Below are 18,104 nucleotides of genomic sequence, written 5' to 3' on the forward strand. Positions count from 1 at the left end.
ACTCGGACGTACGCCGTGGACCTCACGAGTTTAAGCTAAGGGACGATAGTATAGCATATTGCCCTCAACTGTATTTCAAACAATACCCGCAAAGTCGGACTGTTCATGACTCAAAGTCCATGTTTACCAGTCACATGCGTTACTGGCAACTCCCATGTCTGCAAACTCGACAACGCGCGCACTGCCTCTATCTCAAAGTCCGCACTCTGATGTATCCGCCTACAAATTCTTTCATTGCATACGTCATTTCCAGTTATAACATAACAGTGGTTTTAATTCTTAACAGACCACAATGGCAACCGACACACCAGAAAAGAAAAAACATAATTTATACGTACTGGAAACTCAAGTCTTTCGAACAAGCCTCGGCTGATGTCCAACAATCCATTTCGGACGTAGTTAACGACGATGACGATTTAAAAGACACCGTTGAAGTATTGGATTATGACGGAGTAAACCAACGTACACTCGACAGTGCCTACACCGTCACTGCTATAGTCGTCATCGACTCCCGTCAAACTCGTACCCTAATAACTCCGGAAAGACGCGACCCTAACGTCGATCATTGGGATGAACTCAATATGCTTTACCGTGAAAAGACAAAACCTAAAGGTAAACCTTTATTGATTCTCATGATAAGGGAGGGTTCAGTATTTACAGGGGGGGCAAGAGGAATCGGGGGGGGGGGTCACATTTTACAAACCTGTTCTTGGGGGAGGGTCATATTGTGCATTTCAATTTTTGGGGAGGGTCATCTTTTACAATCCGTAGCTTTGTGACCAAAGTGAAGATTCAATTATTGTAAATTTGTTTTGTGTGTTTCGAGTTATTTTTACGAGTACTGTACTTGCAAAAATACAAAAAATTAAAATACATATATTGTAAGAACATTTTTTAATAAAACGATGCAATTTGTTGAGTGTACCCATCTCACCTCATCACTCACACTGTACGTACGTGAATGTTGTTGTTAAAACATGATGGTGATGGTAGCAGTGATGATGATGATGATGATGATGATGATGATGATGATTATGATCACCATCGTATATTAACAACAACATTCACGGACAGTGTGTGGGATAAAGTGAGATGGTACACTCAACAAAATTCTAAACAATTCTCTTACAAAATATGTATTTTTATTTTTGTATTTAGGCATGTAAAGTACTCGTAAAACTAAATGTTGAGTGTTCATCTCATTTTTACATATCAAAACACACAAAACAAATTTAGAATAATTGAATCTTCAATTTGGTCACAAAACTACGGATTTTAAAATGTGACCCTCCCCCAAATATTGTAATGCAAAATATGACCCTCCCCCAAGAATAGGTTTGTAAAATGTGACCCACCCCCTGATTCCTCCGACCCTCCCTCTTGTAAATACTGAAGGCTCCCTTACACCGTGTAGGCTTTGTATTTAGTTAATGTCTTAAAACAGTAACAGCATGCATACTATTTTTTAACAGATTCTACCAACTCTCACTGGCTTCTGACCACGGATTTTGTTTGAACTTCAGTAGGTTATACCTGGTGTAGTTTGTAGTTTTTAATTTGGAAGGAGTCAGCATGTCTGAAGTATTTTCCATGACTACCCATGTTTTCATACTAAACGTATTGGACGTACGTGTAAACAGCTTCGACGATGTTTGATAATTTTTTTTCTGAAAAGCTCATGCAACCTGTAGAATTTCACAAATGAAGTCTTCCTTTGTTTACCAAGCTTCCTGTTGTTTATATATGTGACGTTATGTTGACGTTTCTTCAAAAATATTCTTGTTGTTTTTTTATTTAATCGGTATTCATAACATTTGACTGGTATGTCATGATTATCAGAGATATCTCTCATCAATTGATCACAATACTTTCATTTTTTGTCACCATTAGGTTCAATTTTAATCATGATATATGGAGACGAGTGGTCCAAAGACCTCCCTGGCAAGGAGTTGGTTGCAAAGTCGTGGCAGACTGTTTGGAAATTCAACGATGAAACAGCTTTAAGTCTTGTCGCAAAGAACCGTTGCTTCTCTATTCATGATGAGTTTACAGAATTTCAAAAAGAGAAAATGAGGAAATATATCAAATTTCTTCCATTTATTCCTCAATGCCGAGGCAGTCGTTTCAAAGCGGTTGTTGGCGACAAGGCTACAGAAAATTATTCAAAAGACATAATATGTAATTACCTGGCAAAACACCCATTCATGTCAAGTAAGATTGAGCAAGAAACTGCGAAAGGATACCAAGAAGTACAAGTGATACGAAACTTGTCATTCATTAGCACCAAAAAGGAGAATGAAGTACTTAAGACAGCCTTCTTATGTAGTGACGATGTTCCAGAATTATTTGATGGACTAGCGACGGAAGAAAGCAAAGCAGATCTAGAGCAGGAAGATACTAGTAAACTGCAAGACTCAAAGGCAAATGAAAATACAGAGAAGAAGAATGGACCACGGTCATTGCGGAACGTGTTGCAGGGATTCCGGGTCACGAGAGTAAAGAAGTGTACTGTACTCCGCCCCAACTTAAAACTATTTTCATGGTATTATGCAGATAGTAGTCATCACGCCTCGGTAAAACGACAGCTTGAGAAGTTTATACGGAACAAAGTGGGTAAGCCGTACTAAATTCATAGAATGATATTATTATCGTGTGTGGCATTGCCATTCTACATGCATTCAGGAAAATCAACTGAGTGTACAATATCACCTTTTGTACTAGTTTGTTGACAGAACCCCTATCATGAATGTTAGTCTCCATATATAGTAATGTATTATTAGAAGAAGGGCAGTGAGAGTGAAATTTAGATACCATCCGAGGACGAATACTGGACGAGCGGTAGTAGCAGGCCAAAATGATGTCTGATGACGTAATCGGTATATATCTTGTACCATAGAGATGATCTGTTCATTTACACGTCAGGGACATTGGATATGTGTGTTTGTGTGTGTGTGTGTGTGGGGGGGGGGGATGGATGGGTGTAATAATCAAGATATTTATGTCTTTTCTGTTGACAAGTAATCAGGTCAACCTCTGTATTTTCCTAACACTTGAAATGCTACCGAGACATTGTTTATAAACCATTAGTGTTTATTCACTTTTGTTTATATTTTCCAGGAATAACCATCAGTAATATTAAATGTGATGTTCTGCCGCTATTGCCAAGAGAGGACTGTCTCAATAGTGCACGTGCACTGGTGGAGAATGTTGTCAATGAAACGGAGGATAAGTTATGCACTATTGAAGACTTGGACGATGATGAAATTATTGATCTGTACAGATTATATGCGTTAACGGAGGACTTTGAGCTGACGAAACAACGCGATAAAACATAAACTGCATTGCTTATTTAACAAGTGATAACGTGAATTAACGGCTATTTTTTTCTACATGATGTTTTGAGGGATGCGTTTGCTGCATGCATGCGTGCGTGTGTGTCTGTGTCTGTGTCTACACATGTCTGAGTTTTATCGTGAATGTGTTACCGTTTTTTTTCAGTTATACCAACTATTCATAAAAAAATAGAGTAAATTTAAAGCTATAGAGTATCCCTATGCGGTCGATCAATCATATAACCCTGACAAGTTTTGACAACCTTCCAGTTTCCTGTGTTGGAGTATGGGAAAACTATCGGTTCAATGATATTTTTTTTGTTAAATCCACTGTAAAAATACTATGTTGTCGTCGGGTGGAATAGACGGCGCTCTCGGGGTATAACTCGTGATAAGGGGAAGCACTCAACTTGGCAGCTCGAATTACACATAATCGTAAGTTGGCACACACTGGATAAACTCACATTTGGTCAGGGTTAAAGGTTCCATTGATCATGAATTTGAATTGAATTGTTTATTCACCAGATATAAAACATGATAACATTTTTATTTACATTTCAAAAAGGAGGTTGATTGGATAATATATCTGGTGAGGGCCACAGAAATAGTTAATGCCAAAGGAGAAAACACCTTGAAACATCTATATATATTAAAGTTACTAGACACCTAATCCACACCGAAGTTACAGTATCGGGTTAATGTACGATGGCTACATACTGGTGTAATAGAAATGATAGAATTATAACACCACAATCCAACTTGACGATTCCTTTGTTTCACGTGCCTCACTGCGTCAATGTATACAAATAATCATTCAGAGGCAATTATTGTAATAAGATTTCTCACCAAAGTTTAAATTTATGTACGTTGTATTAAAATGTTTAGGCTAAAGGGACGCTTGAAGTCGGAGGAAATAAATGTATCAACCATAAATGATTGATTATATCGGGTTATGTGAATGTTACATGTAGACAAAGACACAGTCACAGTAAGTCGAATTTATTGCGCTCTTAGGGAAGATTTCGTCTTAGCTTGCAAATGCTATTGGACGTTATTAAGATAAGTGAGACTGGTCACAAAGTTTCATGTTGAGATAGACACAATAAAGATAACACACAAACATCCATCACACAGTGGTCTGCTCCGTACTTTTTTTTAATGATAACAAAAACAAATACCACTATAACAAAATACAGCCCAGATACAACATAAGGGATGTCTATGTTATCTGTATTGTGTTTATCTCAACATGAAACATTGTCATCAATCTCACTAATCTTCCTGTGGCCGCATTTGAAAGCTAAGATGAAATATAATACATATATGTTTATTCAATTATATCTGAATACGTAATTAAGTGTACAAATTACGACCTTATACTACTCGTCACATTTACAGATATTTACAGATGGAAATACTTTGATACGATTGGTCGATATTTATTGCTTTGTTTTCAAACAGATGGAATTGTTTGAATAATATTAGTGCTCCATGTATTGTTGTTAACGTATATATATATATATATATATATATATATATATATATATATATATATATATATATATATATATATATATATTCGTGTCAGTCACGTGACCATGATAAATGTAAGAATTGATGTCGTCACATCCACATATAGCTAGAATTACTCAGTCCTTACCCTTCGTAAGGGAAGTTTGTGTTATACTTTTGTACAATTATTTGTGTGTATATTTGTTTTAAAATAATTTGAAGTACGGAAAATAGATATTTGGAAGGTCAAATTATTATGTAATCACTTATTAATATCAGAATAAATAATATTTCGAGTTGGTTCTGTACATTAACTTTATTCAGCTGGTATGGATATCTAAGTTTCGTTCAAATTTTGAGAAAAATAGCTAGGAAAGTCATACCAAGATGATTGAAAACTAACTAAGAATAATGCAGGGAGACGTTAAAAACACCTTGCTTCTTCGTGTACTCTATACATCTACCGCGCTGCCTTATTATTTTTTGAATTATAACGTTATTGCGACCCCCCCCCCACACACACACATACACATCCGCGAACACCACCATCCCTACCCGTACCCCACATAACGCCCAAAACGCCTTTACAGATTATTAGGCCTAAGTGTCTCAATCGTTCGCATTTCTTACCCTCAAGGCTGGGATTTCCCCTTCTGCTGTGTCGTCATCGTTTAGACATTTGCATATGAAAGATACGCGACCCTAAGTTGAGTCATCATAACACAGTTATTTACATAGTTGTGGACTATGGTGAAACCTACGGTTGGCAAGGACCTGACAGGTGTTGGAGTTAGTCACCACAATCAGTTTAAATAACATCATAAGAGTGATCCACGTGCGCCGAAGAACATAAACAAATCAAATCGGATAGAAAACTGACACACTGTAATAACACTCAGAGAGTCGGACTGTTGGCGACGACTGCAAGCGAACGCCATCTTTATTAGGTGCGGTGAAGAATGGTAAGAACGAATTTACTATGACGTGGTTGACATAAATATAGAGTACTATAACTTTATAACAAGATTTATAACTACTCTTATAATATAAAGACAGTCGTACATTATGTTGTTTATAACATACATGATATACAGACTACAAGGAATTAAATTTTGTCTTGCATCATGTACAACATAAGATTACTAGGAGTAGTATAACAATCCATTAGCCATAGGTTAGCTAGCGAATTTCTTTGAAAAGATCATTAGATTTCTGATGGCTGTAAGTGAGGATACCTCAATCTCCTTGAACATTATTTAATATGTCAATGTCTGTTCTGCTTTTTGTACGTTGTGCGTACAACTTGCTAATATGAAATACTTTAAAGATTACGCTTCTACTAAATGCGGCAATGCAATGTGAAGATTTGAGTTTTATGCCTACGCACGGGGTCAGAGTGTATGAGTTTGTTTCTAAAGTAATCGTAAAATAAACGATATTGCTCTCTATTCAAATTGTCTGTACACATCACTGAAGTGCCTATTCGTCAAAATAGTCTGCTTTATTCAGAGTCGATGTCTTTCCATTCCAACTCTGTTCACTTATACACTATGTCAACATCTCGGTTGCATTTACTTTCGATTTCTGCGTTATGCATACGCACGTGGTTTACATACGAATTAGTCATTTCCTTCCGAATTCTCTTATCAGTGTATGCACATAGTGTTACAATGGTTCGTTCGAGAACTGTTTAAGACTGAGACTATGAATTTGTTTATAGTATTCCATTTCAGAGTTTTTTTCTGGCTCGCTGCCAGTATGTATGTATGTATGTATGTATGTATGTATGTATGTATGTATGTATGTACGTATGTATGTATGTATGTATGTATGTATGTACGTACGTGTGTGTGTGTGTGTGTATGTGTGTATGTATGTATGTATGTATGTATGTATGTATGTATGTATGTATGTATGTATGTATGTATGTATGTACGTACGTACGTGTGTGTGTGTGTATGTATGTGTGTGTATGTGTGTATGTATGTATGTATGTATGTATGTATGTATGTATGTATGTATGTATGTATGTATGTATGTACGTACGTACGTGTGTGTGTGTGTGTATGTATGTGTGTGTATGTGTGTATGTATGTATGTATGTATGTATGTATGTATGTATGTATGTATGTATGTATGTATGTATATGCGTGTGCGTGCGTGTGTGTTTATGAATGTATGTATGTATGTATGTATGTATGTATGTATGTATGTATGTATGTATGTATGTATATGTGTATGTATGTATGTATGTATGTATGTATGTATGTATGTATGTATGTATGTATGTATGTATGTATATGCGTGTGCGTGCGTGTGTGTGTTTATGAATGCATGCATGTATGTATGTATGTATGTATGTATGTATGTATATGTATGTGTGTGTGTGTGTGTGTGTGTATGTATGTATGTATGTATGTATGTATGTATGTATGTATGTATATGTGTTAAAACTTACAGCTGCTCTATATTCATATTATTATTCTATACAGGTAAGATGGAGCATACGAAACATATATTTTTCTGCTACAGTGACACGGACAGAGTGCAAGTTACAAACATGGTTGAAACGTTAGAGACAGATCATGGTATTCATTGCCTCTTGGATATCAGAGATTATTTAGGCGGGAAACCAAAGATAAACAATGTAATATCGTCTATTCAGGATTGTAGCAAGACTGTATTTGTATTGTCCAAAGCATTTTGCGACAGTTCGTGGTGTGAATATGAAATGCTTCTCGCTCTTGAAGAGTATATCTCCATGGGTATGGAGTGTTTGGTTCCAATCATACTGGAGGACTGTGATATTCCACAGTCGATCAAGCCATTAACCTGTCTTGACACTCGGGATTCAACGTTCTGGAATCGATTTACTGAGGCCCTGGAGTCTGGTATGAAATAACTTTCTGATTAAGAGTTCTTACATATGGCAATGTTGTTGAGAATTTAATGTAGTTGAAGTTTTTTTAGGTAATTAGCCAGTTAGTTATTTACCCAATCCGTTAGTCAGTCAGTCAGTCATTTAGTAATCAGTCTGTCCGTCTGTCTGTCTGTCTGTCTGTCTGTCTGTCTGTCTTTCTGTCTGTCTGTCTGTCTGTCTGTCTGTCTGGCAGTGTCTGTCTGTCTGTCTGTATGTATGTATGTATGTATGTATGTATGTATGTATGTATGTATGTATGTATGTATGTATGTCCGTCCGTCTCACTGCATGCTTGTGTTTTGTTGTTTGTTTGTTTTATAATGTCAATGCCACATCAATATTAAACATGTTTCGTTAGGAATCCTTCAGAAGGGTGTTGTAGATCTAGAGCCAGGGGATAACATTTTACAAAGTGGTCCTCGGGGAGGGCCATGTTTAAAAAAAAAAGGTAGTGATATAGGCTTGACAAAGTGTCTGTCTGTTTGTGTGTATGTATGTGTGTGTGTGTGTGTGTGTGTGTGTGTGTGTGTGTGTGTGTGTGTGTGTGTGTGTGTGTAAACAACTTAAAATCAAAAACCGCTGGACTGATTGCCATGATATGATAACTACAGGGCAGATCGGTCTGAACTTTGTTGGGAACATTTTTAGGGGTGATTAGATTAAGAATTGTTCTTGACATAATGATCCCAAAAGGCAAATGCAAATTAGGTATAAATTACGTATTTTTTTAGCAAAAATCTTTAATTCCAAAAATACTAAGCATATCGGGCTGAAATTTAGTGGGAACATTCCTAGGGGTGTTTAGATTAAGAAATATTCATAACATGATCATCCCATAAGTGATATGCAAATTAGGTATAACAATGTGTCTAAAATCTATAATTCCAAAACTACCAAGTAGATTTGAAGGAATTTAATGGGATGTGTAGATGAAGTTGTACTTACAACGTGATGATCAGCGATATGCAATTTAGGTCTACAAATCCCTCTCAATTTTGGTCAAAAACTTGTATCTTGAAACTGCATGGTGAATGGGGTTGAAACTTGGTGGGGATGTTTTGGAGGTGATATTCTGCAGGCATTGATGAAAATATTTAAACACAATTGGTCCTAGCAACGACTTTAGCACGATAGAGTGGGGGGGGGGTGTCATATATTATACCGCAGATCGGACTTGATCCCCCCCCCCATGTAATTACTGAAGGTGCCCTTAAGTACTAACGGTATGTCACATGTCTAATGATCTTGTATGTGTTGTAAGTCTACCAAATAGTCACGTAATTATTTAGGCCACGATATAGTAACTTATAGTCAACCTAGGATTTATAAAACTTGTCGTTTTTGTTATTTTTTAATAAAATAAGGGAGAACCACAAAGTTAATTTACACTAAGTGAAATACACAATCATATTAATGACGTCATTTTACGCTAACCTTAAAACACATACTGTGTTTTGCTTTTATTTCTGCACTGTCAGACAACAGTCGTTATCTTTCGTCCACCATAGGACGCCATCACCAAGACGAAATAGCAGGTAAGAAATATTACTTCTTCCCCCTATAGAATGGTACACGTTCGAAGTTGCTAGATATACCATCATGTAATTAAAAGTATTAAAATTAGTCGACACTAAATGCAAATTTCAGATTATCAGGGCCACTTCAAGGCGGATGTCGAAATTAGATAAACATTTTAGTTAGATTACTGTTGTGTGGCAGGCAGAGATATAGTAGTCTAGTTCCTGACGACCGTAATCCAATTGTACACACTGTTGTCTTCATACTACGTCTAGTCAATCTCGTTACTCAATGCATTAATTGTGGTTCACCCCCCCCCCCTTCCAAAAAATGGCTCATGTCAGTAGTTATCCATCACAAATTCACAGGATGTCTTCATTGACCATAAATATTCATTGGTACAGCTGTTTTGACGTAGTTTACCTTTCTCATGTTTCTAGGACTGATATGATATGCAAATGCCCGACAGAACTTTACATGCTCCACCTTCAGTCTAAAATCATGTTTGGACGCGACAACGTCATCATGTTTATATGAATGCTGTAGTGGGGGCACAGAATTCTGTGCTCGAGTAACGAGATTGACTAGATTGACTATATAGATAAAATAGTGTAAAATCGGAGTACTGTCGTCAGGAACTAGACTAGATCAGATATAAAAAAGTTTGCTCTGAATGAAAGATTGGTCTGGTATAATCCGCATGTCTTTAGTAATAAGCTACTGCTAATGGAAGAACTTGAGATAAAGACCATTCAAACGCCAGTTGTTGAAAACCAAAGACAAGGAGGAGATAGATTGATAATGCGCAAAGTTTTGTGACATCTACATTTTGGCGTGATACGTATCAGTTACCGTGAGGATAAATTAATTTTGTAATCGTGTCCATTGAGAATAAGGGATATTCCCTGTTTCAAGTGAAATACCGAAAACTTCCTATATTCTGAGAGGAATGTCTGATATAGATTAGGTGACTTACATATGTTACCGTGCTCCTTGTATACCTTGTAAATATACATAATTTACTTAGTGAGATAATATTTTTTTAAAGACCTCTTGTGTACAATTTCTTAATCCTTAGTAAACATATATAACCTCGCTATCAAAAAAGCACAATCAAACAAATATGAAGCTGCTTTCGAATACCCTGTAAGATCTTGTAAATAAGGATATATACTTTAATGAAAGGTGTATTACAGGTTTTAAGGTGTTCATTTCTGTAGGTGGGGCAGAAGTTGCATGGGTTAATTAAATTGACACTGATATGCAAGTCATTTCCGTAGGAATTGATAACTTTCCGTAGAAAGTATTGTTTCTTGTTTTCATGTTTAGAAAAGAGACCCAGGTTGAAGATCGTCTCTGCTCCAGATGGACCTGTGTGTACAGGATTCCATACACCACATTATCCACACCCTAAATCAGATCACTGTATTGTACTTGGTATTCAAGAGTATGAACATACAGATGAACTGGCCCATCATGATTTTACTCTCAAGGTTTGTATGAAGATATGAAATTTAACCATGAATAGTAAAAACAGTACAATCTATTTACAAGGTTTCCACTGTATATTTAATCAGTAGCCTAGATTCCTCGCATTGGCGGATTTTGAATAGCATCCCTCCTCTCAAAAAGACGCTTACTAAGATTCTTTTTAATGTTTCACTTTGATTGTAACTAGTCCCCTAGGAAATAGGTAAAAGAAAAATTACAAGCTATTGAAAAGAGAGGAAGGTAGAGAGGACCAATCATAAAGGGATATGTTTCATGATGGATTTGGACTTGCCTAACTGGAGTTCAACCGTCATGTGTGAAATCGTAGCCTATGGGTGCGTTTAGTCGTAATCCGCGAGAACGAGGAATCGATAGGTGATTAGAACAGTGAATAACATCTTTCATTTTATTGTTCAAGTATTTGTCCAAGAAGACATATTGGTGTCTATTTAATATCATGTATGTTTGGTCTTTCTACATTAGGAATACAAGCATCACTGAATGACAGTACTGAAGTTGGAATTATATACTGTAACAGTTACTTAAAGTCGTTTAAAAACATATTTTTCATAATTTAAGCTTATTTTATTCAAATGCTTCTAGATCTTGTAACCAAGTTTGGCTACAAATGTGAGACTTGTGTGTTTATGTGTATTATTTATGCAAAAACTATGTCCATGCTTCATTTCTCTTTAGAATTGCGATTATGCCATCAAATTAAAAGAAGTAATCTGCAACAGACCAATGGAAATAGATCATAAAGAATCACCCATGGAGAAATGCGCTGGACAGAAAACATCATTCCAACGGAAGCAGTCTAACATCGTTAACAACAGCAACAACGCGTCAGAAGTCTGTGCAGACAATATCCGTTCATCAACGAGATTCTATCGAGTATGGGACGGTCTTAACAGCGAAATGAAGACAGATTTAGTTGGAAGACGACCAGAATCATATAAATCCTGGATGCATCCATTTTGGTTTCGGTTCTTCGGGAAAGCTCGTCATTTCAATATTGTCTTTGAACTGTACAAAAATTGCAACAATGAGGAAAATATGAGTAAGTTCACAGTACAGTATGGAGCTTTTAAACAGTAGATTATGCTGCTTGCTGTGTGTTAAAACACTACAGTCTTTTGAATAATGTGCACAAATTACAATACGGTCTTAATTCAATTTTATGTTAAATGTATAGTGAATGACGACCTGAAAGCTGATTTGGCATAAGTTTGACACGAAAGGACTTTGCTACATCACCATGGGACAGTGGAATACAACTGAGTACATGTAAATGGAGGTGGTGTTTAATTCGTTTTCTTTTGAAAACATCTTTTTTGTATCTTCGTTTGCTCTTAGTACTCATAGACAGTCTAACTGTGCCGGTGCGCACTAAAGGAAAACGTCCAAGTAAACGAGAAAATGGAGTATATAGAATACTGTGTGGGATACCTCCCATTGAAAACCAAGGTATGTCTAAACAGAAGTAAACATATAGTAATTACATGTGTTTCAATTATAAATATGGGTTTTATAATATGAATATAATAACTTGAAGAACATGAATAAAACATAATATTAGTATATCCAGCCTTTAGATTGTAGCTTTCAATATTGAAGGTTATTGACATAATACGTATATTTTTTTACACAAAATATTAATGTTATAGAGCAATACTAAAGTATATGAATTGCTAGCGAGCATCTTAATTGACAAGAAACATTAGTAGTAATTGTTTTTTTTATCAAAGGTATGTCATTTTAACGTTATAAACAACAGATGTTTTTATAACTTTTGCAATGATTACCTCCGTCTAAATGTAGGCACTCTGAAGAAGAAAGATTACGAGGATGCAGTTGGCAGGATGACAGAGATACAGTTCGAAGGTAGAAACACATTTCTTTGCAATCCCCGACAAAGTCAACGTCACGTCATGTTGTATGGAAATGGCGTATGCGTGTACTATAGTTGTTGGGCACTGTAGTAGAAACTAGTACATGCAAGGGAATATGGTGATCAGGTCTACGCCGCTTGACCTGGTCAGGACCATTGATCGTACAACTTGACGATGCACCTTCTTACATGACAATTTGTTGTAAAAGTGAAAAGAGTTGTGGAGAGAATGAGATAGTGTGGATAATTAATATTAACATTGGAGGTCCAATCGAGACGGTGGCCGGTAGTAAATATGGTGTCTACCTCTAATTTATTTTAAATTATTTATTTATTTATTTGTTTACTTATTTCTTGCCAAAGTTAATTTTCAAAATCATGGGAAACTAAGAATACACTAAAATAGCAACCCACCTCTAGACGTGTAACACTAACGTCACAACACTATTTCCGCTATCCTAACTGACATTTTGAGTTCATGAATTTTCGCTTTGTCCAACAAGTCTACTCTGACGCTTCACTTACACAGGTCTCGAATGGCATTCCACCATACAGCGTGATTGGTCAAAAATAATTAAATATAAATCCTGCAATGACGTCATTAATGAAACCACAGTTAGGTGTTTTCCTGAAAGGTTACATGGGAAACTGACTGCTTTCTATTCTAAATTATGTTAATTTTTTGCACTACGTGAGGCGGGGATGGGCCTAATAATGTTGGACTGAGCGAAAATTAAAAAATAATCAAAATGTCAGCCTAGCACTAGCACTAGGATTTGTACATCCTAGTGCTAGGATGTGGCCACATCCTAGTGATAGGAAGAAGAGCACAGCTATGTACTACGTGTGCCTCAAGTCCCGTTACAAGGTATAATTTTCCACAGCCCTGGTACATGGTTGTGAGAAATATGCCTGTTGTATGGATGCGGAATACCGCACCTGTGCCATGATGTTTTGTGTACTGCATACCTGGTACATAGTTCGTGTACATACATGTAACAGCTATGGTAAAATAACACACTGTACCAACCCTGTTGTTCATATCCGCCTAGCATTGCTAACATAGCTGGTACATGGCTGTAGGAAATACCGCTGTTACAGCTATGGTAACATAGCTGGTACATGGCTGTGGGAAATACCATGTTATAGCTATGCTCGCATAGCTGGTACATGGTTGTGGGAAAAAGCTCTTGTACATGGATGTTGTAAAAACCTATGCTGCATTGCTATTTTTCGCATCCAAGTTACAGTGATGTTGGCATACCAGTTACACATCTGTAAAATCTAGGTATGTTAAACCTAGTGTGTCGGCCAGAGTTGTTACAGGGATATTGTACACATAGCTTATACAGCCTCCGTGGCTCCACTAAGATGGTACAGCTATATGCACAACCCTGTCCTAGGTATCTGAATGTTACAGGAGTGTGCAAGGTTCCCTGTGATAGAACAAATAGTGTTATAGCGTTAGTCTGCACGTCTATAGTTAGGCTACTAAAATAGTTGCATACGTCTGCACTTTGAGTTTCATTCCCAATATACGCATACCTTTCATCAACCCCACCAAGCAAGTGATGTATTCATGTAAAAACGTCAAGTGGTCAAACTATGATGTAAGTTTGAAAAAAAAACAGAACGAAAAACATCATCATAATAAGGTTATGAAACGGTATATTAATCACTAAAAGAAGTTTGGATATATATATATATATATTATCTCGACCTCCACGAAAAGAGGTTTAATAACCTATGGAGTTATCGAGATTAATAAATAAAGATTAATAATAATAATAATAATAATAATAATAATAATATATATATATATATATATATATATATATATATATATATATATATATATATATATATATATATATATATATATATATATATATAACTCGATGAGTATCAATCTGCTAAGACAGTGCTCTATACCGCAGTGGCAGAGCGCAATAGTTTTGGTAGTACTGGAACTCTTTCTTGGTTGTAACTCGGAGTTTCACGCATTGTGAGATCATCAGACAACTGTTTTATACTCTCTGGGTGTGCTGTTTATATAGAGCGCAGACAATAGAAATATCATCACTATTGTCTGTGTAGGTGGGTTGGTGTTGTGTGTGTGGAGGTGTCCGCACCCAATAACTCACACAATAACAACCAACACCTCCACACACACAACACCGACCCACCTACACAGACAATAGTGATGATATTTCTGTTGTCTGCACTCTATATAAACAGCACATCCAGAGACTAGAAAACAGTTGTCTGATGATCGCACAATGCGTGAAACTCCGAGTTACAACCATGAAAGAATTCCAGTACTACCAATATATATATATATATATATATATATATATATATATATATATATATATATATATATATATATATATATATATATATATATATATATATATATATATATATATATATATAGGAAGTCAGTGGTAAGATTTGTCCGTAGTACAGTGCTCGATACGTCTGCACGCAGAGCGGAGTATATGTTGAGGGAAGAAGAAAATCAAGTCGGGTTTTTCGTCTCTACAAGCCTGTTTCGTGAGTAAATCACTCGTCAGGAGATGTTGATGTACTGAATATACCTCGTATAAATCGTGTGGTGTAAGGCGGGATTTACCTAGGGTGTTGAGTGGTGCTTTTGTTTGTACAAAGAAAAGTTCTTTATTATCTGCCGACCCGAACTATCCACATTAAATAAACGAAATGAACTTGTATCCTCTTGTCGCCATCGAAATAAAACATTGTTGTGTAACACCTGACCCATCGCACACATAATTGACACCTATTGTACAAACAAAAGCACCACTCAACACCCTAGGTAAATCCCGCCTTACACCACACGATTTATACGAGGTATATTCAGTACATCAACATCTCCTGACGAGTGATTTACTCACGAAACAGGCTTGTAGAGACGAAAAACCCGACTTGATTTTCTTCTACCCTCAACATATATATATATATATATATATATATATATAACTCGGTGAGTATCAATCTGCTAAGACAGTGCTCTATACCGCAGTGGCAGAGCGTAATAGTATATATATATATATATATATATATATATATATATATATATATATATATATATATATATATATATATATATATATATATAGTTTATATGATTTGTGTTTCATCCATAAGAAGTGTGATATTGCCATGTAAATAAAGTTACTATTAAATATATCCCTTACGCCAAGAATCCCGTTCCTTTCTCGCACATGCTTATGCTGTGGCTACCTATTCACGTTCAGGGTCGTCAAATGTCTGTAACGATATTGTAGGCATAATTTTGCACATGGTTTTTACAACTTCAAAGTAATTACAGCACAATCGTTCAGAATGGGCAAGGCAACCATTGTTCAAATTATACATAAAATTAAAACGTTGAAACATTTCTCTTTAAAGAGTAATTTCGACGGAATATTGAAGATGGCACATTAACCCAGATTAAATGGCCAGTATGGGGCGGGGGAGGGGGTATATTTCAAATAGGTTGTTATTCAATCAAATTGCGTGTATATTGTGAAGCATATTGTAGTACCGAATAACATTTAATGTATTATGTTCACAAGTGGTCGTGACTTGTCCACACAGTTATCGTAAAAACCATCATCTAGTTCAAAAGTATTCACTCAAAATGTGAAACCCCGTTTATATGGATTGCATTTGCTACAACTGCTGCATCCATTAGTAACTATAAGTTTAATATTTCACAATCAACTCACTCTCACACTATACGTATAGTTAGCTTAACTGTCATACATCGCCTACCTATTTGATTGCTAGATTTTCATCTGTGTTTGATGTCTATTTGTGTTCTGCTACTTTGTTCATCTTGCTCCTTAATTTCTTGTTTCTTCTTTCTTCTTGTCACGGAGTCAATGTACACCATATCTCAAATGCATAGAGCATTTACTTGGGGATTGTGAGGGCATGCAGCATGCTGCGAGTAGATCAAATTGCTGCACTCGCCAATGACAGAAAACCTTTGGTCACCCGATGTACAGTTGATGAATGATGATGATGATGATGATGATGATGATGGTGGTGTTGCTGCTACTACTACTACTACTGCTGCTGCTGCTGGTGGATGATGCGGCTGGTGCTGGCAGTAGTGGTGCTGGTAATGGTTGTGATGATGATGACGACGACGATGACGATGATGATGATGATGATGATGATGATGATGTTGATGATGATGATGACTTTTTTTGACTTTTCACAAAAACCTTTATTTACTTGGTTAAAAATACTTTACAAAAGAATAAACAAAGTGCCCGTTTCAATGGCATGGAAAGAAATGTTCAAAGTCTTGGGTTCAAGTCAAAACAAATTGACAATTGTGAAGAAAGTGTTCATGAAACTTGTCATTATTTCGAATGTACATCTAAGGAATCTTCTTGTATATACAGCTGGCTCTGTAATCTTCAGCTTTTAATTATATGGGGGCATGACTTCAAGTCATGTCGTGTTGAAAAAGGACAGGTTTATTGTAGTTGTCGGCATTGTGTATTCCAATGTACATCCAACGATTCTTCTATATATATATATATATATATATATACAACCAAATATTTGACTTGAGCCGTAAGAAAGCAGAATGGTAAGTATGTGTGTCCCTGCCGACCATTAGGCTGACTGCAGTGACAGTTACGATTAGTTCCATGGGTAGGGCGAGGTGGGAGGGGGGAACAAATCTCAACGTGTCGGCACAGCCTCGTGAGGAGTACGATGCCCAGAGCTTTTTCTGGTCAAGGCCGCAATAGCGAGTGGCCTGTACTTGACAGCAGGTGAAAGTTATACATTTGTTGTGTTGATTCGAGACAACAGCTGAGTTGGTTGTGATAGCTTGTTTTTTTCCAGAAGAGTAGGTTAAAATGCAAATGTACAGGCCACTTAAGCAATTGCGCAGAGTGTGTGTGAATGTTCTCTGAATAAAAATAATAATAAACAAGGCATAAAAGTAAACAAAATACACGGAGGTACACGTACACGGTTGTCGGGAAGCAGTACTGACGAGCAGAGAAATAACGAACATATTGATATTATTTAATGATATCGGCGAATACAAGTGTTTCGTCTTCGATCGAAACGATTGCATTATTTATGCACCAATTAGTTTCAAAGGTATTGATACTGGTGTAAATTTTGTGGTACACGTAGTCATTTGAAATTCGGTGTTTCACGCGTGTTTTGAATAGTTTGTTTACGTCGATATTCGAAGCTTTGGTTTCTTCATTGATTACCCTCCTTCTCGAGATATGAATGCTGGTTTTAGCTGTAGTGAGGATGTAGCTCAGTAAAGCATGAGTGTTTTTATCAGTGCGACCTTTGTGAAAGGGTGGGCCTAAAACGAACCACCAGTGAATATTTTTGCCTTCACTTCCCATAAGTTTGTGCCAGATGTTACGGA

At 36.4% G+C, this 18,104-nt stretch overlaps 2 protein-coding genes across 4 annotated transcripts; both read left to right on the top strand.

The window, feature by feature from the left end:
• Window positions 1-209: 209 nt before the first annotated feature.
• Window positions 210-3,359, top strand: LOC144444343 (uncharacterized). The gene is made up of 3 exons (XM_078133755.1): window positions 210-612; window positions 1,891-2,613; window positions 3,118-3,359. The coding sequence occupies exons 1-3, from the start codon at window positions 210-212 to the stop codon at window positions 3,333-3,335; spliced, it is 1,344 nt and encodes a 447-aa protein (XP_077989881.1). The 3' UTR covers window positions 3,336-3,359.
• A 2,212-nt stretch (window positions 3,360-5,571) lies between these two features.
• Window positions 5,572-14,352, top strand: LOC144444667 (uncharacterized). 3 transcript variants are annotated; one of them, XM_078134169.1, is made up of 7 exons: window positions 5,572-5,806; window positions 7,337-7,735; window positions 9,243-9,299; window positions 10,612-10,775; window positions 11,470-11,833; window positions 12,130-12,240; window positions 12,595-14,352. In XM_078134169.1, exons 2-7 carry the CDS (start codon window positions 7,342-7,344, stop codon window positions 12,753-12,755), a joined length of 1,251 nt encoding a protein of 416 aa, XP_077990295.1. In that variant the 5' UTR covers window positions 5,572-5,806; window positions 7,337-7,341; the 3' UTR covers window positions 12,756-14,352. The 3 variants fall into 3 exon arrangements, with proteins under 3 accessions (XP_077990295.1, XP_077990296.1, XP_077990297.1); XM_078134170.1 differs by having other exon boundaries at window positions 9,273-9,299; XM_078134171.1 differs by lacking the exon at window positions 9,243-9,299.
• Window positions 14,353-18,104: the final 3,752 nt, after the last annotated feature.

Source organism: Glandiceps talaboti, chromosome 13 (genome assembly GCF_964340395.1).
Source record: "Glandiceps talaboti chromosome 13, keGlaTala1.1, whole genome shotgun sequence".
In the NCBI taxonomy this organism is placed as follows: Eukaryota; Metazoa; Hemichordata; class Enteropneusta; family Spengelidae; genus Glandiceps; species Glandiceps talaboti.

Excerpts from the sequence above, each read along its gene's own strand:
- LOC144444343 (XM_078133755.1), top strand. The coding sequence starts at position 210 with ATGTATCCGCCTACAAATTCTTTCATTGCATACGTCATTTCCAGTTAT. Across the intron at positions 613-1,890 it reads TGAAAAGACAAAACCTAAAG|GTTCAATTTTAATCATGATA; the intron begins GTAAACCTTTAT and ends TGTCACCATTAG. Across the intron at positions 2,614-3,117 it reads GTTTATACGGAACAAAGTGG|GAATAACCATCAGTAATATT; the intron begins GTAAGCCGTACT and ends TATATTTTCCAG.
- LOC144444667 (XM_078134169.1), top strand. The coding sequence starts at position 7,342 with ATGGAGCATACGAAACATATATTTTTCTGCTACAGTGACACGGACAGA. Across the intron at positions 11,834-12,129 it reads CAACAATGAGGAAAATATGA|TACTCATAGACAGTCTAACT; the intron begins GTAAGTTCACAG and ends GTTTGCTCTTAG. Across the intron at positions 12,241-12,594 it reads ACCTCCCATTGAAAACCAAG|GCACTCTGAAGAAGAAAGAT; the intron begins GTATGTCTAAAC and ends GTCTAAATGTAG.